At 37.4% G+C, this 17,085-nt stretch overlaps 1 protein-coding gene and 1 pseudogene across 2 annotated transcripts in view; both read left to right on the forward strand.

The window, feature by feature from the left end:
• The first annotated feature begins 1,736 nt into the window (after positions 1-1,736).
• DLGAP5 (DLG associated protein 5) overlaps positions 1,737-17,085 on the forward strand; it is a 48,184-nt gene continuing 32,835 nt past the window's right edge. The window contains exons 1-8 of the mRNA XM_079121030.1: positions 1,737-1,859; positions 4,767-5,005; positions 9,928-10,121; positions 12,514-12,576; positions 13,454-13,538; positions 13,625-13,747; positions 14,504-14,574; positions 16,053-16,327. Of these exons, the coding sequence (XP_078977156.1) occupies positions 4,768-5,005; positions 9,928-10,121; positions 12,514-12,576; positions 13,454-13,538; positions 13,625-13,747; positions 14,504-14,574; positions 16,053-16,327 (1,049 nt within the window). The 5' untranslated portion in view covers positions 1,737-1,859; position 4,767. The remainder of the gene's footprint in view (positions 1,860-4,766; positions 5,006-9,927; positions 10,122-12,513; positions 12,577-13,453; positions 13,539-13,624; positions 13,748-14,503; positions 14,575-16,052; positions 16,328-17,085) is intronic.
• Positions 7,766-9,286, forward strand: LOC306649856 (protein disulfide-isomerase A6-like; annotated as a pseudogene). Its single transcript has one exon. The product of its transcript is annotated as a protein disulfide-isomerase A6-like (transcript).

Consider the following 17,085-nt stretch of genomic DNA (forward strand, 5'->3'; position numbering starts at 1 on the left):
GAGTCGCTGAGTTTACAGGCATGTGCCACCATGCCCAGTTGCAACTTATTTTTTTAAATGCACTTGTTTCTTTCTCTTCCTCTGTCTCTAATCTCTTCCCCTCCCTAATCTCAGGAAACAGAATTACCTTTCTTCCCCATCCAAGGCAGATTTATCTGTCTCTGAATACACAACCATCCTAAGAAGGAAGTAATTCAGACTTCAGGTGTGGTACCACAACTCCAGACAGAGAATACGGTGGAATGTAGCCTTCGAATCACCTCTTTAAAAACCCCTTGTTCAGGCTGATGGGCAGAATCACAGCCTTTGGGACAGGAGCTCCCTGTGTTTCTCCTTTGCTAGCAAAGTAATAAACCTTTTTCCTTTTTCTCAAAACTGTGTCCTTGTTACTGGATTGGCACCGGGACAAGGACTGAGCTTTCAGCAACAATTGCAAAACTGGATATGGTGGGGTACACATGAAACCCCATCCACCAGGGAGCCTGTCTTAAGATTTTGATTTACAGGCCAGTTTAGACAACAGAGCAAGACCCTTGTCTTTAAAACAAAATTAAAACGAGATATCATTTCTCACCCTCTGGAGAGTTAAAATGATCGACTGCCAACCCAAATGTTAGAAAGCACAGGAATAATAGGAGTGTCTATATACCAATGACATGACTTTGGAAAAAAATCTTAATTTCTCAAAGTTAAATCTACCCAGAATGCCCCAAACAAGCCACGCCTAACTTTCCCCAAGAGAAATAAAAATGTGCCCACAAAACAAAACAAAAACGGTATAGCTGAGTTCATAACAACTTTGTTTGTACCAGCCCAAGATTAGAAATAACCCCAACAGGCGAATGGATAAAGCATTTAATGTAATACTTCTGAGCAATAAAAATTACTAACTACTGGTTCAGGCAACAGTATGCATGGTTCCTGAAAACACGCTGAGAGGAAGACTAGACCAGTTTCCCCATGACAGAATCAGAGTGGTAAGAGAGGGTAAATTGGAAAGAGGCGGAGGGAACTGTGGTGATGGGAATCCTGATTGGCCATTAGTTACACAGCTGTTTACATTTATCAAAACATCAAATTGTGCACTTTAAAAAAATGCTTTCCATCATATGTAAATTTCTCCTTAACCAAAAAAAAAAAAAAAAAAAAAAAAAAGATGGACTGAGAAAAAAGCACTAAACTTGTAAGGAGGAATTTGTGTGGTGGCCCTTTCTTTTAAATGTTAAAAAGCTGGGCTTGGTGGGACACGGAGGTAGTAGGATTTCAAGTTCAATGTCAGCCTCAGCAATTCAGTAAGACCCTATCTCAAAAATTTAAAAAAGAGGGAGGGGTGCTGGGGATATAGGTCAGGAATAAAGAGCCGCTAGGTTCTGTTCCCAGTACGGCAAATAAACAAAATAAAATGTTTTCTGGATATTAATGTCTTCTGGATTTCTGTGACTAAACAAGGTCAAGAATTTCTGGGAGTTCAGGGCCGTGGGACGAGCTCGCCCACTGCTTGCAGCTTGCTTCCAGAATTCGGGACTGAGCGCCCCTAAGGCTCCCTCCGCTCCTCCAGGCTGGTGGTCCCGCCTATTTTTCCTATCACACCCATCCATTGAACCGTCCCTTCGCCTTTCAATCAATTCAAATATCGCACTGAGCGAACCTATGACAAGACTCGCCGAAGGGAAGAGGCGGGCACTTTCCCGGAAGTGCTGATTAAAGCCCCTCCAATCAGAGGCTTGGTACGGAAGGTTTGAATTTTGCGCAGATTCGGCTTTAGGCGTTCCTGCTTCGGAAGCGACCGAGGTCGTCCAGATCCGGAGGACGCCTCTACTTTTAGTTTGGTTGAAGTTTCGCAGTAGAAAGTGCATCAGGTAGGTGTGTTCTGGGGAGCTGTCGGAGAAGGTCTGAGGACTGAGGACTGCGAGCCAGTCGCCGCTCGGGGGGGCTCTCCGGGATCGTGTCGCCTGCCCTCCCGAAGCTGATGGCACGATCCTCCAGAAGTGTAGATGTTTGTTGCCGTGGCTTATACAGCAGTCAGCGTTTTACCACTGGGGTGGCATTGACTTTTGAGCTGGCACCACGATAGACGTTTAACACTGCTGGAGCTCCTTCCAGATCCTTTGACGACTAAAGGACTCCCAGCTGAGAACTTCTAGGCAACCAAGACTAACGCATTCTAGACTTTCAAGTTGGAAGAAACTCCAGGCAGCAAAGAAAACTTAGCTGTGTGTGAAAGGCAGGCAGCCTGACTCGGAATGACCATCTTTTAGCTGTGCTAATGTGGGAAGTTAATTTACCTTATCTGTCCAATGGCAATAATAGTAAACTACTTTTTAGGGCTAGATTGTCTTTTAAAGTAACTAATAACAAGTTTCAGCTTTTTCTTTAAGATTTAGCAAATCACATAATAATAACAAATCACATGATGGAGGAGAATTCTTCATGAAAAGCACAGCCCATGTCACTTTTCCTGGACTCTTTAAGGAGAATGTTACTGGCATCCAGGTCGTATGGATTCTCATTTTTAATGCTCTTGCTAATTGCTTAAAAATGTGTAACATCGCATTTCTTGTGCCAATTTTTCTTTTATCTGGAGTTTTCTAGTGAACTTTCTTGTTGAAGAGTGTAGTATACCTGTTGTATTTGTTTTTTGTTTTTGTTTCTGTTTTTCACGGTTTTTTGGCATACAACTCCTAAAATCTCTGGATCTTTCAAAGTGATATCTTTTGTATGCTAATTGTGGATGACAGCCGTTAAGCAAATTTAGGATGAGAGTTGGTCTCTGGAAAGCCCAAGACTGGATTAAAATGTCTTTCAGCCCCATCCCCCAACCTCTAGGGAGGGAAGGGAAGCTGGAGATGGAGTTGATCACACCTTTGGCCAATAATTTAATCAATCATGTCTTGGTAATGGAGCTTTCATAAAACCTGAAAGGTCAGGGTTTTAAGAACCTTCAGATAGAAATGTGGAGGTTCATGGAGGGTGATGTGCTTGAAGATAGCCTAGAAACATGCCTTGTTTTATGCATCTCTTCATCTTTACCTTTTATTACCGCCTTTGTAATAAACCAGCATATGGAAGTTAAGTGCTTCCCTGAGATCTTAAGCTGCTTTAGCAAATGCAGCCAGAGAAAATGGAGTTATGGGAACCCTGATATATAGCTAGTCAATCGGTAGCACAGGTCAAACAATCTGACATGGGATGTGGGGGCAGTCTTGAAGGATTGAGCCCTTAACTTGTGGGATCTCATGCTGTCTTCAGGTAGATAGAATCAGATTGTTTTCCCTGATAAGTGGATGATGATATATAATGGGGGTGGGGGGGGGGTGAGAGAAGAATGGAGGAACTTTAGATTACGTAGAGGGAAATGAGAGGGAGCGGGAATATGAAAAGTGGTGGAATGACACAGACATCATTACCCTACATACATGTATGATTACACGAATGGTATGAATCTACATTGTGTACAACCCTAGAAACGAAATGATGTACCCCGTTCGTGTACAGTGAATCAAAATGCAGTCTGTAAAAAATAAAAAATAGAAGAATTGGATTGAATTAGAATGCACCCAACTGGAGTCCCCTGCAAACTGATTGCTTGCCTGACTTATATCAGAAGTGTGTTGAGAGGTCTGGGAATGTAACTCAGTGGTGGTGCAACAAGCTCAAAGCCCTGGGTTTGATCCTCAGCACTACAAGAAGCAATAACAAAAACCTAGTAGAGAGTATAATGATAGAAAGTGAGTATTTCTCATACTCGTGGTGCCTGTAACTTTTTTAACTTTCTAATCATGGAGGGGACCCTCTTACCCGCTTTTTAACTGTCAAGACTTTTATTTTGGAGAACATGTCTTCTCTCTAGCTTTGTAGTTTCCTTATCAGCTGCATAGGTGACCCCCTCAAACAGTCCACTTTCCTTTATTATTCTCATTTGGATTCACTGTTAGAACTTATGACATTGTCTTTACCAACCTTCTTGTTTTTCTTGAACATGTTCTCAAAGATCTCTAAGAAGAGGGTGTGTGCCAAGTAAACTATGTGTTTTCTTGCTTGGATAAAAATAATGGGGCAAACTGATGTTATCTTTCTGCATCACTATGGTAATTATTCCTGAAAACCCTTCCATTTCAGTCTTAAAAATCCAACTGCCTATTTTTCAGACAAGACTCATAGACATCTGGTATGTTTGTTTGTTGAAGTGAGAAGAAATGCTAGGCTTCCTGTATTCATCAGCAGGGTGTTACTGGCAACTTCCCCCAGGGATCCTGCATGAATCCCTGCTGGCTGTATTTGGTGTCCACTGGATTAAGAAATAGACAAGAAATGGAGAAAGGAAAAATGAGTTTTATGCAGTTTAATCAAACTGTGGAGAAGCAGCTACAGGAGGTGGTAATAGTGTTGCCTGGTAACACAGGGAAGATTAAGGAAACTGTTCTATATACAGTCCTTCACTTTCCCTGTTTTCACCTTTACTTGCACTTTTCTAGTGTCCTTTATGGCAATCCTAGGGCCTCTTGTGTACATTCTAGACTATAGTTTTTCTGGGCTTCGCTTCGTCTGTCAAACAAGTTCCCATTTAGAACCCCAAAATAGGTCACAGCATTTTGTCCCTTGATAATCTCTTTCCTACTATTCATTGTCACATTATTCCATTATGCATTTTAATAGTTTTATTTCAAAGAGCTCTGAAGTGGGAGGGAAAATGAATTGGAATCTTAATTTTTTAAAATAACTAAATGAAAATCCATGTTGGCTTCTATTTCTCTTTTCCCTGGCAGGATGTCTTCGTCACGTTTTGCCAGTCATCACAGAAAGGATTTAAGTACTGAAATGATTAGAACCAAAATTGCTCATAGGAAATCACTGTCTCAGAAAGAAAACAGACATAAGGAATACCAACGAAATAGACACTTTGGTTTGAAAGATGTCAATATTCCAACCTTGGAAGGTAAACATCTTGTTGAATTAGATGAGACATCGCAAGAGCTCATTCCAGAAAAGGCCAGTACCAAGCCAAGTAAGTAAAGTTCTGTTGTAGTTTTAAGTACTTCTAAAGTGAATGGAAGTTGATTTAATGCCTGTAAGAGCAAAACAAAACTGGCTAGAAGATTGGAGCTTTGAACTATTTTAAATAACTTGGTGTTTTCTACAACTAAGTCCTAGCCATTTAAAGTAAAGGCCATATAGATCCTTAGCTAGGCTAATGCCATTTTCCTATGGAGGTACTATAGCATTTTATTATCTATACTGCCTTACAGGAAACCTAAAGTTCTTACTTCTAGAACTTAGATAAGTAATGATAAGATGAATTAATAAGAAGATAAAAATAGAATGAGTAAGGAACCTGTGGAATAAGAATAAGATAACATCATTCCTGGGTATTTATCCGAAAAAATTAAAGTATATGTGTGTGTATGGGTGTGAGTGTGTATGTGTGTATCAATATGTGTATATAACAGCACAATTCACAGTAGCCAAATTATGGAACCAACCTAGGTGTCTCAATGAATGAATAGAAAGAAAATGTGTGTGTGTATACACACACACAATTGAGTTTTGTTCAACCATGAAGAATAAAATTACGTCATTTGCAGGAAAATGGATAGAATTTGAGCATTATGTTAAGAGAAATAAGTCAAAAAGTCAAGGATCATGTTTCCTTTTCTCTCCTGTGGAAGCTAGAGAGAACAAGGTGGTTGGAAATCTCATGAAAATAGAAGGAAGACCAGTACAGTAGAGGAAAGTAACCGGGGAAGAGAGGAGGAAAGGGAAAAGGGAGACACTGGGGAATTACACTGACTAAATTATATTGTTATTTTTTTGTGCATGTATGAATATGTTACATTTCACATATAACGTACTAATAAAGATATGGAAAAAAAATGAAAGGATCACTCAAAAACAGAGAAGAGCAAAGAATTTATCCTTACAGTTCGCCCAAAATGATTTGGGGCCATTAGACAGGAAAAAAAAAAAAAAAAAAAAAAAACTCAGAAAAAGATGAAACTATAGTGTCTTAGAAGGCAAGGGATTTATAGGGAAGGAGGAAGAATAAGAAATGACTTTTCATTTAACCAGGAGTCACTGGAATCCTATTTTATTGTTTAGATAGCTCACATTAGGAGCTAGATGACAGTAAAATGAAGCCATGGTAAATGGAGAATGATAGAAGATTCAGTCTTATAAGTTTTATAGAGAAAGAAAATGAGGTATCAAGTTGTTTAATTATTTACTACTTCAGATTTATCAATTTCCAGGAACATTGTGGGAAATACAGGGCACTTAATTGATTCTGTAAAGGGTAACATTAGCTTAAAACATTTCTTCCAGATTTATCATTTTTGTGATTCTGAAGGAAAGTAAAGGACAAAGAATTAAGCAAAAACTGTTGGTTTCTTTTGTATTTGTTTTTAACATGATATCATCAGTGCTGTTTGAAGTTCAGAGGAAATGGACTGATAGTCTGGGGGAGAAAGAAAAGAACATCCCTTATTAGCTGAGAGGAAATGAAAACAGGGGCATTGAATGATATGGAAAAGCTTCGAAAGAACCAAACATTTTTTGTCTGAGAATAAGTGAAAAGTGGAATGGCTATTTGCAAAATTACAAAATACTGAGGAATAGTTTTTAGAGAGTGTGGTAATTTTTTTTTTTTTTTCTTGGTGTTATTAAAATTAAAAGTTCAGGCTGGGGAGATAGCTCAGTTGATAAAGTGCTTGCCTCACAAGCACAAGGCCCTGGGTTCAATCCCCAGCACCGCCAAAAAAAAAAACAACTAAAAGTTCAATTTTAGCCATGTTAAATTGTGATGCCTATTAGACATGTAAGAGGAGATGATGAAAAGGTAATTAGATACCCAAGATGAGTTGGAGAGATATAAATTTAGGAGTTACTGACTTTTATATGGTATTTGAAATTGTAAGACTTAGTGTGATTATCCAGAGTTCTGAGTGGAAAAAGGAGAGAAAAGGGGTGAGCACTTCAACATTTAGCGGGCAAGGACATGAGGGGAAACAAGCAAAGAACTGAGGGGCAGCACCATATGAAGTTAGAAATGACCAAAAGAATAATACTCTACAAAGCAAGTGAAAAAGTACCTATCAAGGAGGCAAGACTGACAAACTGTCAGTATTGCTTATTAGCTCAAGGAATACAAGCAGTGAGAATTTAAACTTCTCATTGTTGGAGGAGAGCACTGGTGATCTTCAGTAGTTTTGGTAAAATGAAGTTCAGGCAGTGGAAGCCAGATTGGAATGGTTCAAGACAGAATGTCAGCACCATCCAGGATATAATCTTACCCCAACATTTGAACTGGAGTCTAATCAAACGCTTAGATATCATGTCCAGTTTATAGAAGAACATGGAGGAGCTGATGTGGTCGTGTACCATAGTCTCAGCTACTCAGGAGGCCAAGGCAGGAGGGTCACACGTTTGAAGCAACGTATCAAAGCTTTGTCTCAAAATAAATAACCCTGGGATGTAGCTCAGTGATGAAGCACTTGCCTATGTGCAAGAAAGACCCTGTGTTCAATCCCCAGTACTACCAAAAAATAATTAAAAAAGAAAACCATGGAGACTAGAGGAATGAGTAAAAAGGGGAGTAAAAAACCCAAGAAAGCAAATATGGCATACAAATATAAAGTGTATGACATTTAATACTGTGGGTCTTTAGAAGACTGTCTAACAAGTTAATTTAAAATTGAAGTAATAGCAGCCGTCCCCCAGGGGCCATCCTGCCGCAGCCAGAGCTGCCAAGGACTGGACACGAGCGTGGGAATGGAGCATTGCTGCGAAGGACTTGCCATTGTTGGGTATGACTCACCTGGGGCTCTGTCTGGTGAACTGTACCTTCTTTCTATCAGTGAATGGTCTGTATTCCTCTAGTGACGATGACATTGCATTAACTCCATCTAATTTCAACAGAGAAGTTATTCAGAGTAACAGTTTGTGGTTTGTAGAATTCTATGCTCCATGGTGTGGTCATTGCCAAAGGTTACCACCATAATGGAAGAAAGTAGCAACTGCATTAAAAGATGTTGCAAAAGTGGTGCAGTTGAGGCAGATAAAAATCAGTCTCTAGGAGGTCAGTATGGTGTTCAGGATTTCCTACCATCAAGATTTTTTGGATCCAACAAAAAGAGACCAGAAGATTATCAGGGTGGCAGAAATGGTGAAGCCATTGTAGATGCTGCTCTGTGCTTTGTCAGCTTGTAATGGATCACCTCTGGGGGAAAGAGTGGTGGATATGGTTCTAGAAAACAAGGCAGAAGTGATAGTTCAAGAAAGAAGGATGTGAATGAGCCGACAGACAACAGCTTTGATAAGAATGTCCATGACAGTGAAGATGTGTGGATGGTTGAGTTTTATGCCCCTTGGTGTGGACACTGCAAGAACCTGGAGCCTGAGTGGGCTGCTGCAGCTACAGAAGAAAAGGAGCAAACCAAAGGGAAAGTGAAGCCAGCAGCTATGGATACTGTGAATCAGGTTCTAGCCAGTTGATATGGGATTGGGGGATTGCCTACAAACAAGATGTTTCAGAAAGACCGGTCTGCTGTGGATGGTGGGCAGACAAGATTTGCACAGTGTCCCAGGCCCTTGATTTGTTTTCTAGTAATCGCCCCCCTCCACCCGAGCTGCTTGGGATAATCAATGAGGACATTGCCAAGAGGACATGCGAGGAGCACCAGTTCTGCATTTGTGACTATGCTGCCCCACATCCTCAACACAGGAGCTGCAGGCAGAAATTCTTACTTGGAAGTTTTTCTCAAGTTGACAGACAAATGCAAGAAAATGTGGGGGTGGCTGTGATCAGGTGCTGGGTATCCGAGGGTTTGGATACCCTGCCCTGGCAGCCATTAATGCACACAGGATAAAATTTGCTCTTCTAAAAGGGTCTTTGTGTGAGCAAAGCATCGATGAGTTTCTCAGAGAGCTGTCTTTTATGCGTGGCTCCACAGCACCAGTGGGAGGTGATGCCTTTCCTGCTGTCACTGCAAGAGAGCCCTGGAATGGCAGGGATGGTTAGCTTCCTGTAGAGGATGACATTGACCTCAGTGATGTGGAGCTTGATGACTTGGAGAAAGATGAATTGTGAAAGCCACAACCCAGGCTTCAGGTCATTTTCTTTTCTTGGGAGTCAATGGATTTTCCAGCAGTGAAGAAGTATTCTTTACAATTAGGCTAATCTACCAGTGGCCATTTTAACCAAGAAGTAGCACTTGATTGGTCATTTGAAAACACTGCACAAGTGAGATTTTGCATCTCAAGAAAACATTGAAAAATTCTATGAATTTTGTAGCCAGAAAATTAGATGGTATTCTCTCATGTATTTTGAAGAAAACTGGGTTGTAGAAACTTTTTTCCTCCCTCTGACTGCTGCTTGAATGTTCTTGAAGGCTGTTTCTTGTATATAGGTTTTTTAAAATGTGATTCCGTCATTTGAATATCAATGACTTTTTCCATTAAAGAATAAAATGATATTTTGGGCAATGCCAAAAAAAAATTGAAGTAATAATGCTGGGCACTATGGTGCATGCCTAAAATCCCAGCAACTGGGGAGGCTGGGGCAAGAGGAGGGAAAATTCAAGACCAGCTTTCGCAACTTACCAAGGCCCTGCCTCAAAATAAAAGAAGGGCAAGAGGGCTGGGGGTATAGCTTAGTGGTAAAGCACCCCTGGGTTCAAATCCCAGTATCAAAAAAATAAAGAAGTAATACGTGCCTAGTACATATAGTAAGCCTTTAATATTTGAACAAGTGAAGGCACACAGAAGGAATAGTAATTAGTTAGGGGTTACAATAACAGTGTTGAGGAGTTAAATTATTAAAAGCATTTCTTAGCAGCAGTTAAAGTTAGACAAAATGATTTTTAAAACATTTGCTATAACTTTTGTCTGAAATGTTTTATATGTTGTGGTGTTTTGATTTTTTTTCTTGCTTAGAGTCAGTGAAAACTGTTCTAAGTGAACAACGAAAGCAAATGCTCCAAAAATACAAAGAAGAAAAGCAACTTCAAAAATTAAAAGAACAGAGAGAGAAAGCTAAACGAGGAATATTTAAAATGGGTCTTTATAGACCTGATGCACCTTGCTTTCTTTTATCAAATCCGAATGCTATGAAAACTGAGCCAAAAAAGGTAAGTTTTTGATCTTAACTTGATATAGAGGAATAATAGTTCTTTTTATCTGGAGCTTTCTTTAAGAAATAAAATTTTCCATTCGTCCCCTTACTAATTTAACTGGTTAACTAATTGGTAGAAGGTGGAAATGACGTAACAGCTCAGAAGAATGAAAATCAGGTTTCCTGAGGTGCAGTGACTCAGAAAATTGAGACAGATGGATTCCAAGTTCAAGACCAGCCTTAGCATCTTAGTGAGACCCTGTCTCAAAATAAAATAAAAAGGAATAGGGCTATAGGTCAATGGTAGAACACCCCTGGTTTCAAACCCCAGCACCACCAAAAAAAAAAAAAAGAAAAGAAAAATTAGATTCTTAATATATAAATGGAGAGAGAATAAGATTAGGAAGTCTGGTGCAGTCAGGCCAAACAATGAACAATGCTGTATCAAAGGATTAGGCATTTATCTTGTAAGTTATGGAGAGTCAGGGGAGATTTATAAATGAGGTAGTGCCATTATCAAATTAATAATTCAGAAAGTCTACCCTGGCCTTACAAATTATAGTCTAGAAGGGAAAGCATTTATGGAGAAGAAGACAATTTGTGAGACTATTGCAGCAGAATCAGTAAACTAAGTGGTCTGGGATAGTGGGTTTAAAAAGACATTTTGATTGATACATTTGACAAGACTGGTGGCCAAGTAAGTGATTGGGGCTTAAGGAATTAAGAGTCAGAGACAAGATGATTCTGAAACTATTAGTCTGAACAAATGTACAAATTCTGCTACTGCCAAAGAGATGAGGAAGACAAAAGTAACAAGCTTCCATATGTGCATGTTCATGAACTTTTCTCTCTGTCTTTTAACTTGTTTGGGCCACCTACATAGGCAGTTGGGATAAAAGAAACAGAATGGAGATTGGTGCTAAGATATGGACTTAGGATATAACGTTGGGGATATAGATGTGGCTTAACTATAGGATTAAATGAAACCCTTTCAATAAATATATATGAAATTATAAAAATGTGTAGAGTCTAAATTATAGACTTCTCTAGATTACATGCCATTTTGTTTCTCCAAATCTCTATTAAAACCTAGTTCTAAAGAAATAGGCTTTCCTTTAGAATGTATAATGAAAGCAACTCAGTAAAGAGCATTGCCTAAGTAGAATAAAAAACAATTATTAAAACAAAAACAATTATTAGTGAATTTTGTTATTTAATACAACAATGGGCCTCTTTCTCCCTTCTGCCTACAATTTTTTAAATAGTTATTTACAATTTGAACCAATGACTGACATCCTACATATTCTGGGAAAGTCACCCTAAATGTAACCCTTCCAAGCAGTCTTTGTTGTTCTTGTAAACAGAGATAATCTCTCCCTCCTCTAACATACCAAGAATGGATTTAGCTTTATCTTTTCAACTTGAACTACAGCCATTAGTTTTGGTCTCTTTATTACCCTAAGATCATGCTATACACAGAGTAAATAATAAAAAATCTGCCAAGTGAATCAGTGAGCTTCATGAGGCCCAGAAAAGTAGTCAGTATCGTAGGCCTTTATATCACTCAATTCTTGTTTAAATCAGGAATGCATATACAATGAGATCTTAGAAACACGTTATTTAAAATGAGATCTGTGCTATATACTTTTAGAATAGTCAGTAGCTCAGAAGAATGAACGAATGAAAATCAGGTTTCCTGGGGTGGGGCAACTTTAGAGTTGACAACTTATCGCCCTAGTCTTTCTCTTGCTGGATTTTTTTTCTGCATTTTGTGATCACATCTCCATTTTCTTATTAACAGTGGAAAAGTACATAATCATGAGATTTGAAAGCAAATTATCAAAACTCAAAAAGTAAGCTGAAAATCTTTTTATAAGCAGAAAATGAAAGATCTAATACTCTAGTCTGCTTATCATCCCCTTCCCAAATATGTCTAACTGATCATATTAATGAGGATTCTAGTACAAGTAAAATATAGTTTGAAGTTTTTTTCCCTCATGGAGAAATATGAGTAAGTTTTGAAACTATTAAATTTAAATGTAGCCTGGCTTGGTGACGCACAACTATAATCCCAGTGGCTCAGGAGGATGAGGCAGGAGAATCAGGAGTTCCCAGCTAGCCTCAGCAACTTAGCAAGACCCTATCTCTGAATAAAATATAAAAAGGACTGGAGACATGACTCAATGGTTAAGTGCCCCTGAATTTACTCCCCAATACCAAAAAAAATTTAAATCCAGCCAGAAGCAGAAAAACAATAGGAATTTCTAGTTAGTATCTTTTTACCATAAATAATTAAGGATAAAATTTAATATTAAACTGGGAATTTCATTTCATAATAAGACATAGAAGTGAGCTTTTCCTAATTCTTTTTTTTTTTTTTAAACTTGATTTTCTTTTTACTGTTAAAGGCTATTCCATCTTCTGCACGGATTACAAGATCAAAGGCCAAGGAACAAATTGAACAAACTAAGGTATAGTTGATAGTAGATCCATACCAAACTTTGTGTCACAGTCTTTGTTTATTGGACTCCTATTATATATTCCATATGTATTTCATATGTTTGTAGGAAATGCAAATAGCTGAAAATATGTGCTATGAAAAGCACATAGCAGGTGATATTATGGTTACTAAGATAAAATGGAGTGGTCAAAGAGAAATAGTATGACTCACATCTGGTCAGAAAGCTAAGTTTCATGTATTTGGTAAATTTTGAATCACTATCACTTTCCTGGCATTTTTCTAGTCTATAGGATACACAAAGAATAAAACAAAATTCTCTGACTTCATGGAACTGACATACAAAACTGGCAGTTTATACATGTGTGTGTGTGTGTGTGTGTGTGTGTGTGTGTGTGTGTGTGTATGATTATAAATATTATGGAGAAGATTAAAAAAGAAGAGAGTTAGGGAATGCCAGAAGTATGTGGGTAGAATTTTGATTGGGGTAATCAGGGAGAGCCCAACTAAAATGGTGGCATTTTGAATGGGGTCTCTAAGGAAGTAAATCATGGGAAAGAGTTTTCTATCCAAAAGAGTAATTTCCTAAGCAAAATTCAAGGCTCTTGAAATGAAAGCATGCCTTTCGAGTTTAAGGACCATCAGAAGGTTATAGTCAGCTATATTTAATAGCTTGGGTTATCGTTCTTAATTCTAGGACTCTAAAAATAGGATATAAGGAAGTATCCATAGTGGAAAACTTTCCTTGTTTCATTTTATTTGGGTTAATAGATTTTTTTGCTGGGTAATTTATAATTGTCAGGATTCAGTTGAGGGATCATTTTACAATTGAAAGTTGTAGTTTGATTCATTACGCAATTAAATCACATAGTACCTAATTTCTTAAATAGATTGAGAATGGGATTGATGTTCCAGCAATTCGACCTGGTCAAAGACAGACTTCTGAAAAGAAGGTATTGGACAAAGAGAAACCAGGTAGGAGTATTAACAGTTACTGGTGTTATCACAGTAATGACATATTAAGACTAAGAGATTTGATTAGTTTATCTTCCCCTTGCTAGTTATTCGGCCTATTGTGCCCACATCAGTGAGAATAACCCGATCTACTACTCAAGCAGCAACCCAGATTGTCAGAACAGTCTCAACTAACACTACAAGAAAGCCAGTCACAAGAGCCACTAATGGTAAGAACTATTACTTGATCAGTAACTAAATCAGAATGTTTTGGCCCTTGAGGTTATTATTGTGTTTAATTTTTTAAATCAGCATGTAGTTTTTGAATAGGAAAGAGAGAAATGGAAAGTTCAATCCTAAAAGCAGAGTCTGTGTCCTGACTTTCAGTTAGCACACAATGAATGCTGGGATGTTAAAGCTCCTGAGTTAGTATAAACAGTGCTTTGAAGTGAATAATTCATGGTCCAGGTAAATCTTACTTTATACATTTGGTGAAATACAATGTAGCTGCTAAGAACAATGCTGTCAAAGTACATTTAATGACGTAGTAAAGATACACTAAGTGGGGGAAGGAAAAAAAACAGGTTAAATTCTGAAAAGTAATACATGAACATGGGGACATAGAAAAAATGAAAAAAAAACATGCTGAAGTATCAATTCAATAACGGAACCTTGGGTGATTTATTTATTAACTTTTGGTGGTGGTTGTTCTTGGTGCTTTTCTTTGTTACCTGTCTATAAGATGCGTTTTGTATTCAGAGGAAAAAGATAAAACATGTTTGTTTTGTTTTGAAACAGGTGGCCTGTGTTTGGCAGGAAATTTCATTTGTTTTTATCCCTTTTATATAATGTGACTTTTAATCATAAAAATCCATCAAGACATACATTCCTGTTACCACCTTTTTTCCTTTCCCAGATTACCTAGTACCTTTAATGCAGCATTTTTTATTTGTCAAAATTGGTATCTTATTTCATTTTTATTGTAGATAATGAACCTGAAAGAAAAGCACCAAATAAAGGAAGATCTGTGAAAAAGATAGAAACAAAACCTGACAAGGTAGAGTATAAACATCTGTTTATCTCTAGATACTTTGGAAATCTCATTGCCACTTTCATAAAGTTGAAATTAAGCATATAGAGCTGCTTCAAGAAGTTAACCTACATGTGTGTTAAAGCCTCTTGAACCATAAGGAAGCACCATGAGAATTTACTGTTACTGTTGTTTTTTCAGGTGTCTTATTCTCAGTTTTATAGGTAGAGAAAGTATAATTTTGTTAACAAAAAGATGATGGAAAAATAATAAAAACAGCTGAGAGAAGCCATTATGTGAGAATTAGCTCAGAAATAAGATGGAGAAGATGAAATGCATTGATGTTGGATTCTTTTAGACCTGGGTTTGATTATTGTCTCTGCTTCCAATTAGCTGCATATCTTTGGGAACATTATATAATTTGAGTTTGTTTTTCCATCTATAACATAGAATACCTACATTGATCAGTTTTAAGTATTAAATAAGGTAACATTTCTGATGGCAGCTAGCATGGTGTCTAATAAATTGATAAAAAAGAGGCATTATGTCTGGGTACAGTGGTTCCCATTGGCTCAGGAGGCTGAGGCAGAAGGATTACAAATTCAAGTCCAACCTCACAACTTGACAAGACCCTAAGCAACTTAAACCCTCTCAAAAAAAAAAAAATAAATAAAATAAAAAAACAAAAATCTCAAATGTAGATCTTCTAAGAAAGGCACTGAGGAATGGATCTTTACAGGCTTTCTAGCTCTTCCCTTGGATTTATTTTCCTCTTAAAGATTTATGAGTAGTTTTTTGGACTGGGGTTGTGGCTCAGTGGTAAAGCATTGCCTAGCACATATGATTTAAAAAAAAAAAAAAATTATGACTAGTTTTTACTTTCACTGACACTCTGGCCTTCAGAATAATGTTACCATTTAAACTTTTGTCCAGGTTGAAATAACCTTGGTTTGAGTTCAAATCTCATTAAAAATCAGAAGCATTACAAACAGAAAAACAAAAAATCTCAGAAACTTAGAAACTTCTAAAACTTACGTTTAAATACCAGATAACAAATTGACCTGGAAAAGGAAATATGCTTCATATTTTATAAGGTATATCTAACTGTGTCATATTGAAAGATACTGTTCTTATCATGAGGTTACTTATTTTAAAAAAGAATTTGGTCCTTAACAATAGCAGTCATCTAATATTCAATATTTTAAATTTCTGATTCTCAAACTAATTGTGATTGTCCATGTAATTTAAGTAAAAAGTATATTTGTTAGTTGAGTATTTCTTCCATCTTCAACTTTCATAGATTTTATTTTCTAGTAATGCCTAGTGTTATATGCTCCTTTAATAAGAATTGGTTTTCTCTCTATGGGATCATAGTAGTTTAGTGTAACTGGTCTTCTAATTCCCTGTATATATTTTAATTGCATTTTTTTCTTTCAAATTATGTACATGGGACATAAAGCTCAATTGTCACATTTTCAATCCTGTTCCATTTTACTTATATCTAGGTTGTTTCTTTTAAACTTGATAATGAAGAAAATACTTTGAATTCACAAACCAGTGCAACAAATGGAATGGATCCAGATGGAATCTTATCAAAAATGGAAAATTTACCTAAGAAAAGTTCCGAAAAAACCAAAGGAAAGAATTCCTTTGCACCTAATGATTTTATGTTTCATCCACTGGATGGTTTGAAGACCTATCAAGTAACAGTCATGACTCCCACAAGTGCCAATGCTTTCTTGACACCCAGTTATACCTGGAACCCTTTAAAACCGGAAGGGTAAGAATATAAATCACAAAAGAGAAAAAACATATACATATAAACACACACACACATAAAATCTTAATGAATCCCTTGCTCAGAAGGGTGGTAACAAATGCCTCTTTTACATTTGGTCTGTGCTTTCAAAAAGTTATTTAGGTTAGTGAAGTGTGCTAATTATAAATGATGAAGATGTATTCTTTTGAAAAACATTACTCAGGGTTAGGGTTGTAGCTCAGTGGTAGAGAGCTTGCCTAGCATGTGTGAGGCACTGGGTTTGATCCTCAGCACCATATAAAAATAAATAAATAAAGGTATGGTGTCCATCTACAACTTAAAAAAAACAAAACAAAACAGAAAATGACACACAACATTACTCAGAAGGGTACACTGATGCTTTTGTAGATTCAGCTTTCCCCATGCATTTTTATTATTTTCACTCTTCAATTTGTGGGTTTCATTCACTCTTAATAAGTGACTTAATTATAATACGAAGAAATATATATTTATAGAGTGAGAAGTACAGATCTGTATGTCTGTGTGTTTGTACGCTTATGTATACATACACAGTTTTCTTTTTTTTCCAGTACTGAAGTTGAAACCAAGGCCTTGCACATGGTAGAAAAGTGCTCTACCACTGAGCAACATTTTCAGTTCTTGTTATTTTATTTTGAGACAGCGTCTCACTAAATTGCCCAGGCTGGCCTTGAACCTGAGATCCTCTTTCCTGAGCTTCCCAAGTAACTGGGATTACAGGCATGTGCCACCATCCCAAC

The sequence above is a fragment of the Sciurus vulgaris genome (genome assembly GCF_902686455.1).
Source record: "Sciurus vulgaris genome assembly, chromosome: 2".
Classification (NCBI taxonomy): Eukaryota; Metazoa; Chordata; class Mammalia; order Rodentia; family Sciuridae; genus Sciurus; species Sciurus vulgaris.